Consider the following 19,356-nt stretch of genomic DNA (forward strand, 5'->3'; position numbering starts at 1 on the left):
GACTTGTAAATAAAGAAACCATAACCTAATTTGTTTGAATACACTTTTTTTGTCATTAGGTGATTCCCTTTGGGGTGTTAGAGGGTGGGGAAGGGTATTGAGAATGGTCTTTTTAATCTCTTGCAACATTTGGAAAGTGTTAAGGGATGTTTGGAGGCAGTTCAGCCTGCCAGGACCTGAGGACCTCATCTGAGAAAGCCTCCCTCTGAATCTTTTCTGCCTCCCTATGTTAAGAAGTGTCCGGTGGCTCTGTGTCATGGAAGGGCTGTCCTGTCCTGGATTCTTACCCACTGAATATGTCACAGCATATACAGGCAACAGGGCACCAGGAAAATAAAGACAGTGAAAACCTGAGTATTGGGTCCTGGTGTGACATTCCTCTCCCTGCTTGCTTTTTACTGCCAAATGTCTCCCCTCCCCAACACCCTTTTTACTAGTAATAGGACAAGGTTATCAAGCCCCTCAGGGAATGAGGAGGTGACTGGATCAGAATTTTGGTACAATAGAAACCAATCTTAAGAAGCCAAGGTGGTTGATAAACCATGTCCTTGTGGAAAGTGGGCTCGTAGGGGTGGGATCTCAGGCTCTAGAATGTGGTACTTCATCTTCTCAGAGTAACCTCAGCCCTAGAGAAAGCCTTGGGGCCTAAAGAGGCCATGGGCCTGACCCTAAGTTGCCCTTGCTTACTTCAGGATTGGGAGGCCTGAGTAGAACCCCTCTGGGTTGCCCTTTTGATCCCCTTCAACAAGAAGGAAATCAGTCTGGGTACCAGAGCAGAGCAAATTCTCAAGAACCTCTAAGTGTGCTTTCTCCCCAGCTCCTAGATGAGGCAGTCTTTTCTTTGGGAGAAAAGATGCCGGTTTCCTCTTTGTTTGCTGCCTTTGAACTTCTGCCTTAAATTTGGACATCACCCATAACCTTGAGGGGCAGGGACGAAAGGACAGAGCCTTTTGTTGCCCACCCCACCCTCTCTCCAGCCACCCAGACAGGGCCAAAGCAGCAAAGAGGGTCGCATTTGAAGAGAGGCCCCAGACCCTGCTCTGTTTGTTTGTTTGTTTGCCTAACTGGCGCGACAGGGGAAGCCAAGCTGAAAGGCGAGCAGAACAGACCCCTAGATGAATGTCTAGGTTGACAGACACACAGAGAAGAACAAGGGCCCTCCTTGGGGGGCTGGGAGGGGGGCTGGCAGGGAAGCCCGGATTTAGGGAAAGACTTCCTTTGGGATGGTTAAAGATTAACCAGAGTCTCTCAAGTTGCTAGAGAGAGTCTAGCCAGGAGAACAGCTCTCGGGCGGGCGGCGGGCGGGTGCGGGTTTGATTTCTGAGCCCTATAAAAGCCCATCCTCCGATGGCTGTGACAATGTGGTCGTAAACCCGTCCGGGGCTGGCCAATTTGCATATTTGGAATGCGCCGCTATAAACCCGGCTGGGGTTTTGCAGCAATTTCTTAGATGTAAAAATGAGATCTCAATAGCAGCGGGCTGGGCACATTCTCTCCTTCTGTCCTCTCTTCCTCTCTGCCGGGAGCTGGCTTCCCTCTCCTGGCTGGAGGCTGGAGACTGGAGCTCCGTCTGAGACTAGTCCCGCAGCCGCCACGAGATGGCGCGCTTCCGATCAATGTCAAAGCCGCCGGGGAGCCGGGAACCCCAGCGTGATTCTTGGCCTTTGTTTGCTTCTGATTCTAAGAGCAGCACGGTACATTATTTCATTTGTGCCGCTCCCCTTCGTATTAAAAGGTGTGTGTGGGGTCACGCATAAGAAGTAGTTGGTGTAATCTAGAGCAACGTGCCTTCCCTAGGCCTCGCCGGCGTCGCGGCGCGGAAGAAGCCACTTGGTAGTGATTTCGGAAATGTGTCAAGGTAAGAGGACACAAGTTTAGCACTTTCACTATTGTATGGGTGGGAGTGAGAAGGTGGCCGTTGTCTAAGCAGGGGCCGGGAACCTAACTGGGTTTGTGGGGTGACGCAGTAGACGTTCGTCCCACCACCCCCACTTCTCCCATCGCTCCCTAAGGTTGGAAAGCAAAAGGAGGCCTAAGTGAGAAAAGTTGTTGATTTTAGCGCCAGAATTTCACCCAAGGAGGTCTTTTGATTTGGTGGAAATACTCCAAATAGGATGAGCTGAGGGTGGGAGGCATCCAAGCTAAAGGGTTCCAGCCCCGCTGAGATAGGGAGCTATGGGGCAGGGGAGAAATTGGAGGACTGGGCAAACAGAAAGTTTCTACTCAAAACAATGGGGTGGTCTTCATCGGCAGCTCGCTGGAGCGGGCTTATTCCCTGGGGCAGACTGCCAGAGGCTGTTGGTTTCCTACTAGGTGAGGTCTGAGGTCTGCCTAGCAGACAAGGGAAAACCTTTGTTTCCAAAAAAGGCCAATTCGGTGAAGTTGCGTTTGATTCTTAAGACTGCTGGAAAAATCTTTGTATTGCTTATCTGGAATGTGCTGTTATAAACCTAGCTGGGATTTTGCAGCAATTTATTAGGAGAGAGGGAGAGAGAGAGAGAAAGGGAGAGAGGGAGAGAAGGAGAGAGGGGGAGAGAGAGAGAGAGAGAGAGAGAGAGAGAGAGAGAGAGATCTTTTGAGGATTTTACAAATATGCAAAAACGCATTGGTAAATACCTATCCATTTTCAAAGCGGACTAGAGGATAAAGTCTAAACAAGGGGTCATTCCTTCAGGACTGTCATAAATGGAATTTTAAATTATCAAAATGCTTACAATTTGGAGTCCAAATTAAAATTCCCTTTTCCTCCTGTATTTAAATTTTTATTTCAATATTTTAATAGTTTTTTGAAAGCATTATTTTCTTTTCCCAAATATATATGTGAGATTCTACAAGGAATCCTAGAAAAAGTAGATGTTGCCTCTCTACATGTATGTAAATTTTGCTTATTAGAATCACTAGTCTTTGTTGAGAATGGGATCCCCCCCCCCAAAAAAAAAAAACTATGTTAGAAAAAGGCAGCCATGAAAAAAAAAACAAAAAAACACCCAAACGGTGAGTGGCTCTCTGCTCTAGGAGCTATTCCTACAACCTCAGATGGGCCTTTCGTTTCAAGGCAAGGGGTCATTCATTGTGGGCAAAACTAAGAATATTGCAATTTAAGGAGTGTGTGAAGAGGCCTCAACACTCCCCCCACAATTCGGGGAAGAACTAGCTTGGTGGTTAGATTTAGAATAATTTTAAAGCTTGTTTAAGAATAGATTGCACCTGACCGGTTCAAAAAAGACACATTAAATATCCCTGGAACTGTTGACATTCTTAAAAAAAAAAAAAAAAGCCAACAGAAAAAGAACATCATTGTTTTGGGAAATTTTTTAGTTATGCACAAATTCGTGAATTAGAGAAAACACAAGATTTTTGTTAATGCTGAATATGAAAAAATAGCATTCTTTTTTTTTTTTTTTTTCCTTCTGCGGAGCATCAACCCAATCCCACAGCCTGCTGGATAATTCAGAAGCCAGAAAGTATTGAGAATGGCCTCCAGATATAAATTGTTTACTAGCTATCTCAAGCTAAGGACCTCATTATTTTTCCTGTAAAAGAACACAACTTGTTTTTCGTAATTTATTTCTCCTTGTTTGGAAGGGCCTACTCAAGAAGAGGAATCGGCTTCTAGTGAACTGCAAAGTAATTCTTCGCTAACAGGCTTGCATGTTCCACGGGCCTGATGTTTATCTCAGGCTCCGTGGAGGGACCGAAGGTTATCACCAGGTAGAAATGGGCAGTTTTTACTCCTGAATAAAACTTAGGCTCTGGCTGCCGCTGCAGAGGCGGCGGAACTGCAGCGGCACAAACCTGGTGGAGGCAAGCAGGCAGCCGGGGTTTTAGGTCAAAGGCATCCTGAGGAAGAGAAAGAAATTTAGGAAGGAAGGGTGAAAAGTAAGAAGGCAGACGGGCAAGAGGGAGAGACAGTGGACAGAAGCCGACCCATGCGGTAGTTGAATCGCTTTTCTTAATCTCTCCGGAATGGGAAACCTCCGGAAACCAAAGCGATCGATAAAGGAAAGGAATATTTTATTGAGGAGGCTAACACCTAGAGAGGCCCAGGAGGCTTGGGGCTTGTCAGGAATACTGGGGGCTCCAGACCAACTCAAATGGCTGAGGAGGCACAAAGTGGCATTTAACTTGAGTTTCTGCTGCATTGATTCTCTAGCTCGAACGAACCAGCCCCAGCAGGCCAGTCCGCGAAGGGAGCGAAGGGAACCAAGGGAGCGCAGCGCGGGCTCTTCTTTCCCAGCTCAACAGTCCCAGTGCGGGTGGGACCCAAGGTCCTAGGCTAGAGAGGATCTTCCATACAAGCCTACATACTTTTCCCTCCCTTTAATCTATAAAGTTCAAACTCAACATCCGATTGCAGGGGGTTGGGGGAGTCACGCTGGAAGAACTCATACCAACCACCGCAAAGGTCCATGAAGACCCAAGTGTCAATCCCAGGGGCTGTGATGCTGGTGGCAGGCCTTCCCGCTCCTTCACTCTTTAGCAGGGGTGGCCTTTTGTAGCAGATGCAGTATGCTAAGCTAACTTTTGTAACCTTTGTTGGCACTGCAGGCTCCTGGATCCCATCCAGCATAGAAACCCATTTGGCGGTCCTACAGGGCCCTGGCCAAAACTAGCCTGAGGGCTGCCTGCAGCAGGGCATCAGGGTGTCTTACCAGCCAAATTGGCAGGGTCTCTCGAGGCCCAGGAAAGTCCTAGATGCTCTGGAGAGCTACAGGAAAAGGCTTTGAGGGGTCTGTGAATTCCTTGAAAATGATGGTTGGATTGTGGGACTGCATAGATAGGCATTTTTCAGTGTAAATCAGATTTGCCTTTTATTTTTCAGGGGGGTCCCTGACACTCTAAAAGGTTAAGAAAGACAGGTTTACATCAATGTCTTTCACTTTATTTTTGTAGCTTCCACCATCTCAAACATACTCTCCAATGACAACAGCCCTTTCCAAATTTGAGCCTGGAAAGTTGCTTTTTACATTGGATCCGGACAGGCAGGACGCTGGGCCCTAATCCCCGGTATGCTGGCCTGCTGGGGCTCATTCTCCTCAAAGAGCCTTTCTCACTCTTGCCACCTATACTTGCCACATGACCTTTCCAGAGAGGCACAGGCAGTGCTGAGGAGCAAAGTATCTTTTTTAGGTAGTCCCCAGTTTTGTAGCATACCCAGGTGGCACTGCTAAACACAATTCCAGTGAGTTTTACCCTCTTATTGAGCAGAGCAGAGACCAGGCAGATCCCGAAAGCCCAACGTAGGGCCCTAGGCTGCAGCGCTGTGAGCTCTTCAGTGCTCAGATTTGCTGGCTACTTAGGAATAGGGGGATGAAAATTTGTCTTGGCCTGGGGTGCAGGAACAACTCAGAAGAGTGGAGAGTTATCCATGTGTCAGCACAGACCCGAGTCTTGATTCTGATTGTGCTAAGCAGCTGCTATAGTTTGAGGACTGAAGCTGGAAAAAAATTGGCTCCCTCAAGCTCTCCTCCTCTCTCCTTTCTCTTTGTCCGTCTCTCCTCCATTCCTCTTTATTTTTCTCTCCACTATCGCCTTGTTTTGTATTCTGATACCTAGTCTGTGTAGAGCCGGTCATCACAGGGATGGAGGTAGAAGTGGCTGGAACACTGTATGACCATAGCAGTGGCATGGCCTCTTGGGCACCAATTATAAACCAGCCACAATGGCAGCTGTTGGATTCTTAGAAACCAGAGCCTGGGCTGTACCTAGCTAGCTCTCTCCTGCACTCTCGGGATTCTCTCAGGATGCTTATCTCCTCCGGTTGAGTTCATCCTGGAAGGAAGCATAACAGACCACCCGAATGCAAGAGTCTTTCCCTGCCACTGGCAGAGAGGTCTGATTGCTCTACTTCCTGGGATCCCCAGGGTCAGTAACTCCAGCTTTAATTGAAGCTGGATGAGTAGCCAGCCTGGGTCATTCTGGAGACCTGTAGCCCACAGGTCAGGGGCAAGGCAGAGACCTCCCCAGTTCCACTGGATCCGGCCGGAAAAGGTCACATTTCCTGAGCCTGGTATGGAGGCCCACACTTGGGGGCTAGTGCCCCAGGCTGGCCATTTCCAATTGGCTAAGAAAGCACCCCTGAGTAGGATCCCAGTCAATGTTTGTTGAGCAAAAGGTCTGGCTTGGAACTCTCCTATAAAAGGGTCACAAGCCCAGCTCAGTCGCTGAGGTAATAGATTTCTTCACCCTGGGCCTTGTTAAAATGTGCACACCTTAGGAGGAAGAACTGCCCCAGCCATAGGTTTGGAGAGGATGGAGTAAGAGAGGTGGGGAGAGGCAGAAGCTTAGTGATATCAGTTTTTGTTATAGCCTCCAGGAACATAGGAATGCCATGGCCCAAAGGAGAGGGAACAGTGGCAGAGGTGTCTGCTGGGCACATTCCTCCAAGTTTCCCCTTCCAGGTCTCCCCATCCTAGAAGAACAAAAACCCTAGGGCCAAGCTTCCAATTCTCTTAAAGGACCTGAGTATGGGATTTCCTCAGGGTGTTGGTGAGGGTGTCTGGACCTGGCTCTGGCCTCCTGTCTGGTGGCCAAGTCTTCCGGCCAAGGATGCCAGTCACTTCCCATGCTCACTTACACCAGACCTCCAAGGTTCCCCAACAGGAGATGTATAAAAGGCAAGCCAGGTGAGCACTGAAGAGGAGTAAATCCTGTGGATGAATCCACAGGGTAGGACAGTGTTGGAGGCTAAAGGATCAGGGATCAGCTATTGCATTTGGGGGCGTATTTGGTGTGAGATGTCAGAAGTATGGCAATAGCTAACTTCCAGTTTACTCCAGACACTGTGAGGATCCCAGTGGCTTTGGGACCAGGTTTGCTACTTTTGGAAACCAGATTCCAGAGATGGGGCCACCTCCAGGTCCAGAGCTGAATAGGAAGAACGTGAGTCCCCGACAGGGTTCCTATATGTAGTCACAGGGCACCTGGGCCTAGTGGCCACTTCTGCAACAGGGATGGGAGCACCCAAGGCAGGCTGGGGGTGCGCACCGTAAACACCCCACTTGTTAACTGCGCAGGGCCCAAGAACACTTCCAACAGACCCCGGCTTAGGGCTCACATCAGAATAGGGGCGGGGCGATCCTAGGGCCAGGCCCCCCACCAGCCACTTTAGGGCAACCCCCACAGCTCACAGCCTTCGGGCCAAGGTGTCAGGCGTGCATCTCCTGGCCCATCAATACAGATTACATATTTATATCAATCGCGGGCTCTGAGGGCGCCCTCGGAGAGCGGCCCTGCGCCTACGAAATCAAACTGGGAGTGGTCGCGCGGAAACTCTGGCTCGGGATTGGCTGCGGACGCCCGCCGCGGTGCGGGGGGATTGCTAATCGTATTCAGCATGTTTTGCACAAGAAATGTCAGCCAGAAAGGGCTATCTGCTCCCTTCGCCAAATTATCCCACAACAATGTCATGCTCGGAGAGCCCCGCCGCGAACTCTTTTTTGGTGGACTCGCTCATCAGCTCGGGCAGAGGCGAAGCGGGAGGTGGTGGAGGTGGCGCTGGGGGCGGCGGCGGCAGTGGTTACTACGCCCACGGCGGGGTCTACCTGCCGCCTGCCACCGACCTGCCCTACGGGCTGCAGAGCTGCGGGCTCTTCCCCGCACTGGGCGGCAAGCGCAATGAGCCGGCTTCGCCAGGCGGTGGTGGCAGTAGCGGGGCCCTGGGCTATGCGCCGGCGCCCATAGACCTGTGGCTAGATGCACCCCGGTCCTGCCGGATGGAGCCGCCTGAGGGGCCGCCGTCGCAACAGCAGCAGCAGCCACCTCAGCAGCAGCCGCCGCCCCCGCCACAACCACCCCAGGCTCCACCACAGGCCACCTCGTGCTCTTTCGCCCAGAACATCAAAGAAGAGAGCTCCTACTGCCTCTACGACTCGGCGGACAAATGCCCCAAAAGCTCAGCGGCCACCACCGATCTGGCCCCCTTCCCGCGGGGCCCGCCGCCCGACGGCTGCGCCCTAGGAGCCTCCAGTGGAGTGCCAGTGCCCGGCTACTTCCGCCTCTCTCAGGCCTACGGCACGGCCAAGGGCTACGGCAGCGGCGGCAGCGGCGGTGGCGTGCAGCAGCTCGGCGCCAGTCCATTCCCGGCGCAGCCCCCGGGGCGCGGTTTCGACCCGCCACCGGCACTCGCCTCTGGCTCGGCCGATGCCGCCCGGAAGGAGCGAGCCCTCGATTCTCCGCCGCCCCCAACGCTGGTTTGCGGCGGCGGCGGTGGGGGCTCTCAGGGCGACGAGGAGGCGCACGCGTCATCCTCCGCCGCGGAGGAGCTCTCCCCGGCCCCTTCCGAGAGCAGCAAAGCCTCGCCCGAGAAGGACTCCCTGGGTAAGCAGGGCGCGCCAGAGGGCTGCAGTCAGGAGGGTAGACAGGCAGACCCAAGAAAAGGAAGGAGCAGAGAACCAGGAGTCCGCGCAGCAGCCGGCCAGCCTTGGCCCAAGCTGCAAGCAGGCTGACCTTGTGAACTCGCTTTTTAATATTTGGGCGTGGGGATGCAGTAAAAATTCATGTCCAGCTTAGAGGCCCACACCAAGACATTCTCAGTGCTGGCCCCGGCTCACCCTGACTGGAGGCGACGACACCAGCGAGCAGCCCCCCTCCTGTGCATGATCTTCCCTGTGGCCCGGAGCACCCCAACCCCTGGTCCGGGCCCAGCCTGCACGGCGCGGCCCACGCGGGGGGAGGAGGAGGGAGGGAAAGTGGCTCGCCCGCAGATAGTGCGGATGTTTGTAAGGCATCCAAAATAAGCAGCCGCCAGCGCCAATAAATAAGCCCATTAACCGGCGAAGTTCGAGTTTACGATCCCCCATGCCTTTTTCAAAGTTGAAGGAGGGGCGGGAATCCCTGTTGCCAGAGAAGAAAAGACAAATCCGGCCTGGACGCCGGGGCCCAGAGCAGAAAACTAGAGAGGGGCTATTTCATTTCCCCTGGAACTCGGAATCGCCCAGCTGCATACCCCTGGCTCTTGCAGAGATGCAAGGGAGGGCCCTTGACCCCAGAATCAGTTTTTCTTGCCTTCCCCATTGGCCCAACTATGCCCTTCTCCTCTTCATCATGAGCAATCAGGGGGGGGGGGGCTGTAGTAAAACAATCCGCTGCCGGTCCCCCATCAAAGAAAGCAGTCCTTTTCCCCAACCTGGAGGCTTCAGGAAATACTTGTCTGCCATAGAGGAGATGAAAAGAATGGCGTTAAGTTCAAGATGTGCAGCCTGCCCTCCCAGGCCTTTCATTCTACAAGTACCCTGGCAGCTTTGTGCTGAAACAGGTGTTTGGGGGAAAAATGGAAGAAAATGTAAATTTGAGGGGTGGGTGTAGATTGAAGGCCCATTCAATTTGCCATGACTTTTGGAGGAACTGCTTGTTCTCCGCAAGCCAAACAGGGGCATAACCCTTCTCTCTGTGACTTGGGGCATCCCTCTTATGGGAAAGACGTCTGGAATTCACCCCCGCGTGCAGCCCGCGTGGCCTCGACTTAACCTTCCCCTCTGTATTCTCTTAAACGCCAGGCAATTCCAAAGGCGAAAACGCAGCCAACTGGCTCACTGCAAAGAGCGGCCGGAAGAAGCGCTGCCCGTACACCAAGCACCAGACGCTGGAGCTGGAGAAAGAGTTTCTGTTCAACATGTACCTTACTCGAGAGCGGCGCCTAGAGATCAGCCGCAGCGTCCACCTCACGGACAGACAAGTGAAAATCTGGTTTCAGAACCGCAGGATGAAACTGAAGAAAATGAACCGAGAAAATCGGATCCGGGAGCTCACAGCCAACTTTAATTTTTCCTGATGAAGCTCCAGGAGATGCCGGGGTTCCCCCCCCCCCTCCCGCTGCCAGAGCGCCCGTCCCCTCCCTCTGTCTTCAGCCTCTTCCCCAGAACTCGCACCTGTGTCGGAGCCCCATTCTACCCTTCCACACTCGCCATCTCCCGGGCCGTTACATCTGTGCAGGGCTGGTTTGTTCTGACTTTTTGTTTCTTTGTTTGCTTGGTGCTGGTTTACTTGTTTTCAGGGGGAAAAAGCCATATCGCGCTAAATTCTATTGAAATAGATATTGTCCTAAGTGTCAAATCCTTACTGGGCTTGGTTTGCTGTCTAGGGGTCTCAATGCTTGAAATAACCCCTATCCTCCTTCTTCCATCCTTAGAGCTATTTTCCTGCCCACCTCAAACAACCTAGCCAGAAGACCGAGGTCCCACTGTCCTAAGGTGCCTGGCCTGAGGTCAATGGTGCAAGGAGCCGCCACTGGGTCCGCTTGCCTGGAGGGCTGGGCTGTGTTTAATCAGGGGATTCAGGCCCCTGGGTTTCTTTTTTCTTCTTCCTTTCTTCCTTGGCCAAGAGAAGGGCATACAGGCATAGACATGCAGGTTGGCAATAGAGCTTGGCTTTGGCTGATTGAAAAAGCAGAAAGAGAATGATTATTTTTTCCTTCCTCTGTAAGATATCCCAGCTTTAAAAGAAAAAAAAAAGTGACCAAGAGAAGGAAACTTCTCTTCTAGATTGTGTAAGGTCTTGCATTGCCTGACTAAAATGTTTCATTTACCTCTGAATTTCCATTTTCTTCTGGCTGTTGAGAATAATGTAGTTTTGTTTATACATGTGGAATTAGTGGATTTTTTGTCATTAAAATCGTTACCACTGGTAACACCCGAAAAGCACACCACAATTCTCCCTGTCTCGTGGAGGTTTATTATTATTATTATTATTTTACATTTTTTTTACATCTTTTTGTGTGTGCATGGCTTTCTGAAATTCACGGAAGCCTAGGAGGGCTGAGGCAAGCAGAATAAACTAGAGAAGGGAGACATTGTTTGGATTTCCTTTATACTGTGAAGTTACATGCATAAAAGGGTCAAACCTGTAGGTGCAGAAAAAAGAAAAAAAAACTATAAATACAAATCTGTATAAATGTCTATTATTATGAAAAATTGCCAATCATGTTTTAAGCAAATGCATTCTATCATTATTATAAATGTTAGTTCTAGCTCTATTTACTTCTAATCTTAAATCAGAATAAATTAATATTGTATTGCTGCTGTGCGTGGAAAAAAGACGATGTTTATGTTCTTATAGAATAAAAGCTGTGGAATGAAGCTTTTTAATTTTACCTCTTTTTTTTTTTTTTTTACTTCTTATCTTCACCTTCCACTTTATTCCATCCACCACTTTTACAACAGGAGTACTAGCCTGAGCCCCCTGCAATTACTTTAGGCATCTATTTAAATATTACCTAGACGGTCGTAATTTGTCTGGGCCCTATAGCCCTGGTGCCTTAAGGTTTGTCGGCTTTTGTTCAGTTTTATGACTTGCTAGTATATCTGGATTGTGGCTGTCTTGGACCAGTGGTTTCAGTTGAGAGGGGAGCTGCATAGGCAGAGGAAGCTAAACAGGATTTCTTTCGGGAGCCCCAGAGAGGCTCGCGGAGGCCAGTTATTTTGCGGGTGCCCAGGTTCCAGATGACCCTTTGCCTAAATCCGGGGAGCAGGCCTGGTCCGCTGCGCATCTTAGTGATGCGACCGCGGTTAGATGGACCCAGGTCTGGCCGCCCCCTCCCCCAGCACAGCCTCCCCCACCTGGATGCCCTCCGCTGGGCCACGCGTTTCCTGCTCGCCGGAGGTGGGGGGGGGCGACGTTAAGGGGGAGGGGGCGCGGGAGCGCGCGTCTCGGCGGGCGGGCGGCTAGGGGAGAGAGAGAGGGGGAGAGCGAGCGGCCGAGGGGAGCGAGAGTGGAGGCCTCCGCCAAAGAACCCGGCTCTGTGCTGTCCTCTGGCGCTTTGAGTCGCCCACGGCTGCCGCCGCTCAGCGGCGGTTCTCGAAGCTGCAAGATTTGGGAAACCAGCACGCGCTCTGCTCTTTCCCAGCTCTCTTCTCGCCTTCTTCCCTCCTTCCTTTTTCCTTTCTCCTTTGCTTTCCCTCGCTCCCTCCCGCTGTCCCTCCCTCCCCCAAGCTTACCTTTTTGGGGGACCGGTGGCTTCTCCCTCCATGACGGGTTTGTGGCAGCCCGAGGCATTCGGTGGCAGCGGTGGGCGCAGGTTGCCAAGGGGCTGGTCCAGGCATGATCTCAGGGTTCTCTCCTTGGCGGCGGCGGTGGCGGCGGCGGCGGTGGCGGCGGCGGCGGCGGGCGAGGGAGCCCCGCGCGGGCAGCACCAGAACTGGTCGGTGATTTAGGTAGTTTCCTGTTGTTGGGATCCACCTTTCTCTCGACAGCACGACACTGCCTTCATTACTTCAGTTGAAATCGTCTCCAGGTACCTGTACGCGCGGGGGCCGGGTCGGGCGGGGCATCAAGGCCCCGGTAGTGCCAGGCCTGCGGTGGCAACCTCGGCATTCTCAGCGCAGGAGCCTCTCTTCTTCCTTAGCGCTGTGGCAGCCAGCAGGCCTCACCACTCCCCTAACAACACCTGGCCTAGAGCAGGTACCATCAGGTTAGTTGCTCCTTCGCGGATGCCGGGGGCGTGGTAAGAATTCTGGGCCCCGGGCCATTCAAGGTCAGGGGCGCTAGCTTCAATCCTGAGCTGCTCCTACTACAGGCCCGCGCCTGGCCTGGGACCCCCGCCATTCCCTTGCAAGGCTTGAATACACACACACTCCAATCTGGGATGTGAGCTCCGGAAAGATCCCTTTGCCAGTGGGAGAGCCAGAGAGCCAGGCCGAGATAGGAGGGATAAGGGTGGACAAGGGCTGGTATCCTAGCCTTGTCACTTAACCCTTCCCTCTGAAAATGCTCCCTCTGCTCCCAGGAGCCACCTCTGTCTTTTTTCTTCCTTCTTCCTTTGCTCCTTCTTCTTTTATCCTTTTATTTTCTTTGCTCTTTTCCCCCTCTTCCCTTCTCTTTATTTTTTCTTTCATCTTCTGTTTCCTTATCTGCTTCTCAGTCTTGCTGCCTACTCTCCTTTTAAAATCCTGGAGAAGAAAAGGGCTGGTTTGAGAGAAAGCCAGAGGTCTTATTTTTCTCTGGGCGCTTAAGTAAAGGTCGGAGTCTGAAGAGGAAGGGTTTGCGTGGGACCGCTGTCGAGGACGTGGGTTTGGCCTGATGTGCCTCTGTGCAGACAAGGCCTCGGTTACGATCACGACCGGCTGGCGGCGGCCTTGCGTTCCTTCTCCCTGTCGCTAACTGGCTGTCTGGGAGTCCGGATTAGGGGGCACCCGCGGTGTCTTTGTGTGCCCACATCCAGCGCAAGGAGGCCTTCACCACCCTCACCCGGAACACCGGCTGAGGCCCAGCCAGAGGTAGTGGAGCCAGACCACTCGGCTCCATCAGCTCCATCGGGAAGTTCCTTGCTGGCTCTGCCGGGCCTGCAGGTCCCATCTCACTCAGGCTTTGACTGTGATGGGGGAGCCTCCTTAGGGCAGAGCTTGACTGTTTGCTTGCCAGGGGCAGGCACCAGGTTAAGAATATGTTCGATCTGGCCGCTTTGTACAACTGGGTGCTGGCGAAGAGGGCTCTTTGCAGCGCCAGTAGGTTCAAATAGGTGAAAGGAATCCTAAATTCTAGAGTCATCGAGATACAAACTTAAATCCTTGTCTTAAGCTAGAGGCTATGGATGAAAACCAGCTTTGACCATTCTCCCCACCGAAAACTGAAAATAATCCATCCCCCTTTCCTCCAAAACACTCACATAGCCTCCAGACTCAATGCTCACAGAGCTGTACTTCCCTTCCCAGCTCAGCTGAGGCCCAGGGATTGTTTTCATTGCTCCGCCGGCCGGCCAACCTGTTATCTGAAAGACCGGCACACCCGGTTCCCTTCAACTTCTCTCTGCTATTTTCCGGACCAGTGTATTGGATTTATTTCAGAGGTTTATTTCAAGGTTTTTGGAAAATTCTCAGCCAGGAAGGGACAGTTTGTAATTACACCCATTTATTATTTCTTTATGGACATGCAATCCCTTTAATAAAAGCAGAAGCAAAAGTATGAATATTCTGTTTCCAAACCTCTGGGCTCAAGAGGGCCAATATTTGGTTTTGTGAACCCCCCCCCCCCCTTTTAGGCACCAGTATCAGCTGCTTAACACTCAATGCTTGGTGATTATTTAGTAATTCGCCTATTGTGGGATAAGGCTATTTAAAGCAACAGCTTTGTATTTATTTAAAAAATACTAACAATATATCCCTGTCTTCTCTGGGTACCAATGGAAAGGACAACCAAGCATGCTCTTCCATTTACAAACAATTACAAAAAAGGAGGGAAGTTTTCCTCCAGAGTTAAAATTTTAAATGGAAAATCTGAGTCCCTGTGGACTGTGGGACATTTAGGACACCTTGGGCTGTGATAGGGGTGGGGATGACGCAGAGGAATTTACACGGAAAGGAAAATATTAGGGGGGAGGGGGTTGTAGCGGCTGGGACAGGCCATGTCGCGAGTTCATTGTGTAGGCCACCTTTCTCAGCGCGGCGCGGAGCAGAGGAAAGGGCACACGTTTGGGATCTGCGTGGCTTCCCAGCCTCCCTCCCCAGTACAGACTAACAATTGAGGGTCTCAGCCTTTAAGGATAGGGATATGTTTTCATGATGTGTTTTTTTTTTTGGGGGGGGGAGAATGAAAGCCAAAAGTTAGAAATAAATGCCTGAGGTCGCCAGCCTTGCTGCCAGCGAAGTGGACTAATGAGAAACACACTTCCAAGCATAGTGTTCACACGTGAATTTAATTACCCCATTTTAGGAGTCGCTACTTTCTGTTTGGAATTGTGACGGGTTTTCCTTTTACCTTTTCTTCCAAAAAAACAATAGAGGCTGCGGCCTTTTCATTTGCTTTCACCCCCAAAGACTCCAAGGGGTGAGAAATAATCTCCCCAATTTGATCAGGTCAAAGGATGAGATTAAAGTCAATGCCCTGTGCCCGATGCCCCGTTTTAATTTCTAGTCCTGGACTTGAGCTGCGGCCGCCTTGCTTTGGGCCTTGTAACTCTGTAAAGTTACTCGGTTCGGTCGATAACCGAGGTTGGGCACCGGGTGATGGCCAGAAAGGAGTGAAGAAAGGATCCTTGAAGGGCATTCATACTGGGTACAGGACCTTTTATTCCAGTGCGGGCTTCCCAGTCACTGGAGCCTTGGAATCTCTTAGGCGGGACTGCCTTTTAGCAAGCCGAACTCCCCTTCTATTGATACTGTCTGGCGGTTTTTAACCATCTTTCAGACCTCAGCTTAGGGCCTTGGCGAATAGAGCATAGGTCGCTAGCCGCCTCCAGCCAGATGAAGAGGTGCAGAATGCGCTGGGCGAAGGAGTGTGCAGCAGGGTCCTGGGCCAGGGGCCTAGCGCTGCACAACCAGACTCTCAAAAGCTTCACCTTGTGGCAGTTGGCCGCTCCCTCACTGCCAGCTCCTGGATGAAACAAGTACGAACTTGGGGGCTGTCCGGGTGCTAGGCTTTCTTTTACCGCAGGCTGGGGTTTGGGTGGCAGACCAGATGGTTCCCCCTTAGATAGTCAGTCCCTGCTGGGCGCGCTCTGGCAGGGGCCAGTGACTACTCTACTTGGGACCCATACTGCGTTGGATTTGACTTTTCGCGTCCGGCCAGGGGAAGACTCCCGAGGACCGCAGGGATTATTTACAGGGAGCTCGCCAACCAAACACAACAGTCTAATTTAACCTTTCCAAGTCCTCGTAAATTTTTACAGCTGGGAGCCACGGCGAGGCAAACGAATCTGTTGGTCGTTCCCGACTTCCCAACCAGTCTGTGTGGCTTCTGAAACAATAACTCCTTATGAAATATCATAAATATAGATTTAAATACAGTAGAGCGAGAATGCGATTTAGCTGCTTTTTTATGGCTTCAATTATTGTCTAATTTTATGTGAGGGGTTCCTCTGGCCGCAGTCGCATGCGGGACCCGCGCCTTCCTGATGGCGTGATTAATTGTGATATAAAATAGTCCGCTTAAGAAGTGTGTGTGTTGGGAGGGGGCAGGGGAGAGAACAGAGGCAAGGCCAGATTTGATCTTTTAATCTTCGTTGGCCACAATTAAAACAAACCCGATCGTGGAGCGGCGTGATCCCTTTGCATAAAAACATATGGCTTTTGCTATAAAAATTATGACTGCAAAACACCGAGCCATTAATAGCGTGCGGAGTGATTTACGCGTTATTGTTCTGCCGGGTGGACACGTGACGCGCGCGGCCAATGGGGGCGCGGGCGCCGGCAACTTATTAGGTGACTGTACTTCCCCCCTGGTGCCACCAAGTTGTTACATGAAATCTGCAGTTTCATAATTTCCGCGGGTCGGGCCGGGCCGACCAGGCGCGGGACATGGCAATGGCCACCACCGGGGCTCTGGGCAACTACTATGTGGACTCGTTCCTGTTGGGCACTGACGCGGCCGACGAGCTGAGTGCTGGCCGCTACGCGCCAGGGGCCCTGGGCCAGCCCCCACGGCAGGCGGCGGCACTGGCCGAGCACCCAGACTTCAGCCCGTGCAGCTTCCAGTCCAAGGCGGCGGTTTTCGGCGCCTCGTGGAACCCGGTGCACGCGGCGGGCGCCAACGCCGTGCCTGCTGCAGTGTATCACCACCACCATCACCACCACCCCTACGTGCACACCCAGGCGCCCGTGGCAGCGGCGGCGCCGGACGGCAGGTACATGCGCTCCTGGCTGGAGCCCACGCCCGGTGCGCTCTCCTTCGCGGGCTTGCCCTCCAGTCGGCCTTATGGCATTAAACCTGAACCGCTGTCGGCCAGAAGGGGTGACTGTCCCACGCTTGACACTCACACTTTGTCCCTGACTGACTATACTTGTGGTTCTCCTCCAGTTGATAGAGAAAAACAATCCAGCGAAGGCGCCTTCTCGGAAAACAATGCTGAGAATGAGAGCGGCGGAGACAAGCCCCCCATCGATCCCAGTAAGTGTCTTCTCCTCCAAATCAGCCGCCGCCTCCACGCCGGCCACCCGGATCTGCTGGCCCGTCAGCTTTCTTTGAGCCTGCCTTCGTCCTTGCTGGGAACCTCCCGAGCTGGGACCACGAACCAGAAGTTGGTGTTTGGGACACCTCAGACGGGGCCCCAAGTCCACAGAACTGTGACGAGCAGGCCTGCAGGGCTGGGGAAAGGGGAGGAGGCTGCTGCAGCGAGAGGGGGCGGGGCGGGCGCTACAAGCCGAGCCAAGACCCGCCGCCCCTCTACTAGGCTGCCCAGGCCCAGGACTGAGCTACTTTGGGCCGTTCTTCGAAAGCAGCAGCGCAGCGGAGAGAGTCTTTTGTGCAGCTAGATTGTTCGCGAGCGGCGGCAGCAGCAGCAGCCGGGCAACGTGACCCCGGGACTCAGGGGGACACGGTCGATTCCATCCACTTCTTGCCTTCAGCCGGTGGCGGCGTAAATTCTGCCTAGGATGAGGCTGCGGGAGATCGGGCCGAAAGGGTCCCCTTTCCAGATTATTCAAATAAGCCAGAGACATGATTAAAGGCGTTGGGGCGCCCTGCCGGCCAGCCTAGTTTTCACGGCCTTCCAGGAAGGTCAAATAAGAAGTGGGAAGAGTGGAGGGAAATCTGGGGAAGGAAAGACAGAGTCGGAGAGTCAGAGAGAGAGAGAGAGAGAGAGAGAGAGAGAGAGAGAGAGAGAGAGAGAGAAGCATTCTTAAAATTTGCTACACAAACACAGCGTCTCGTTTCCCTCTGCGTGGCCCAAAAGGAGATCTGTTTCTAAATTTCACTCTCTTAGAATGTGCAAAGAATGGGAAAAAGAGGTAGGGACAGAAGGATAGAGGAGAAAGGAGGGCGGCGGAGGGGAGGGGGAGCCTAGGTTTTACTGCGGGCAATTGTAAGTGACCGTCCGTGCGTCTGTCTGCCAGGGTTCCATTGTGTCCGAAGCTGGGCTGCCTTCCCTAACCAATTCAGCAGCGTCCTGCATATCGACCAGACACCCAGGAAGCTCCCTCGCACCCGGGGAGGGTGCTTCTTCTTCTAAACCCAGTGTCTCTCTCCTCCGCAGATAACCCGGCTGCCAACTGGCTTCACGCACGCTCCACGCGGAAGAAGCGCTGCCCTTATACCAAACATCAGACGCTGGAACTGGAGAAAGAGTTTCTGTTCAACATGTACCTCACCAGGGACCGCAGGTACGAGGTGGCCCGACTGCTGAACCTCACCGAAAGGCAGGTCAAGATCTGGTTCCAGAACCGCAGAATGAAAATGAAGAAAATCAACAAGGATAGAGCAAAAGACGAATGATGCCATTTGGGTTATTTAGAAAAGAGATGAGCTAGAGAAAAAGAGACAGGACTGCTTGTCCCCTTGTCCCTGTTCTCCCCCAACCCCAGCCTCCACCACCCTGCACAAAGCGGCTCTAAAACCCCAGGCCTCATCTCCCCCCTGGCAAGCCCTGCTCAGGCTGGCTCCTAGGCCTGCAGCTTTGATGGAGGAGGTATTGTAAGCTTTCCATTTTCTATAAGACAAAGGGGGGGGGGGGTGTGCATTAGCGCTGATGGCTGTGTGTGCTAGCTTGTATATATTTAAAAAATCTACCTGTTCCTGACTTAAAACAAAAGGAAAAACTACCTTTTTATAATGCACAACTGTTGACGGCGGGCTGTATAGTTTTTAGTCTGTGTAGTTAATTTAATTTGCTCTTTGTGCGGCAGATCGCTCTGCCTAGATACTTGAACACTGTGTTTTATTGTGGTAATTATGTTTTGTGACTCAAACTTCTGTGCTGGGTGATGCACCCGTTGTGATTGTGGAAGCTAGAATTCAATTTGAACTCAGGTTGTTTATGAGGGGGAAAAAACAATTGCATAGAGTATAGCTCTGTAGTGGAATACGTCTTCTGTATAACTAGGCTGTTAACCTATGATTGTAAACTAGCTGTAAGGATTTCCCAGTGAAATAAAAATTTTAAAATGGGGGGAGGTTCTTCAGGATGCATAGATTGATGGTTTCTCTACTTAAGAAATGCAGGCATTTTAGTCTCTACATATGCTTTATAGTCTTATCTTGTTCATGTACATATAATCTATATATTAAAGAAAAAGTTCATAATCAGACAAGCTTGAATATTGTTTTTGCACCAGAGGAACAGTGAGGAAATTCGGAGCTATACATATGTGCAGAAGGTTACTACCTATGGTTTATGCTTAATTTTAATTGGGGGAAATGCTTATTGTAATGGAATTAATTTTATTGATAATAAATTATACACCACAAAACCGCCATTGGGCTACTGAACATTTGTATCCTTGAATAATCTGGGTTTTCCATCGGGCTGAACATACACTGTATATTTTGCAATAGTTACCTCAAGGCCTACTGACCAAATTATTGTGTTGAGATATTTAACTTTTTGCCAAATAAAATATATTGATTCTTTTTTTTTTTTTTTTTTTTTTGCGGGTCTGCTCTTTGCACCTTCTCCGCCGTCGGGAAGCCTGGGCAGAGTCTCTGATTGGAGGC

At 51.6% G+C, this 19,356-nt stretch overlaps 1 protein-coding gene across 6 annotated transcripts; it reads left to right on the top strand.

Moving 5' to 3' along the window:
- The first annotated feature begins 1,583 nt into the window (after positions 1-1,583).
- LOC308645416 (homeobox protein Hox-A9) lies at positions 1,584-19,140 on the top strand. 6 transcript variants are annotated; one of them, XM_081287536.1, is made up of 4 exons: positions 1,584-1,694; positions 1,798-1,858; positions 16,726-16,815; positions 17,900-19,140. In XM_081287536.1, exons 1-4 carry the CDS (start codon positions 1,599-1,601, stop codon positions 18,136-18,138), a joined length of 486 nt encoding a protein of 161 aa, XP_081143662.1. In that variant the 5' UTR covers positions 1,584-1,598; the 3' UTR covers positions 18,139-19,140. The 6 variants fall into 6 exon arrangements, 5 of the variants coding, with proteins under 5 accessions (XP_081143662.1, XP_081143663.1, XP_081143664.1 ...); XM_081287537.1 differs by lacking the exons at positions 16,726-16,815; positions 17,900-19,140 and adding exons at positions 3,586-3,627; positions 9,498-11,101; XM_081287538.1 differs by lacking the exons at positions 16,726-16,815; positions 17,900-19,140 and adding an exon at positions 9,498-11,100.
- Positions 19,141-19,356: the final 216 nt, after the last annotated feature.

This window comes from Spermophilus citellus (assembly GCF_964194105.1).
Source record: "Spermophilus citellus genome assembly, chromosome: 3".
Taxonomy (NCBI): Eukaryota; Metazoa; Chordata; class Mammalia; order Rodentia; family Sciuridae; genus Spermophilus; species Spermophilus citellus.

Coding starts and splice junctions, on each gene's coding strand:
- LOC308645416 (XM_081287534.1), top strand. CDS start 7,353: ATGTCAGCCAGAAAGGGCTATCTGCTCCCTTCGCCAAATTATCCCACA. Junction 8,320..9,497: donor GCCCGAGAAGGACTCCCTGG/GTAAGCAGGGCG, acceptor CTTAAACGCCAG/GCAATTCCAAAGGCGAAAAC.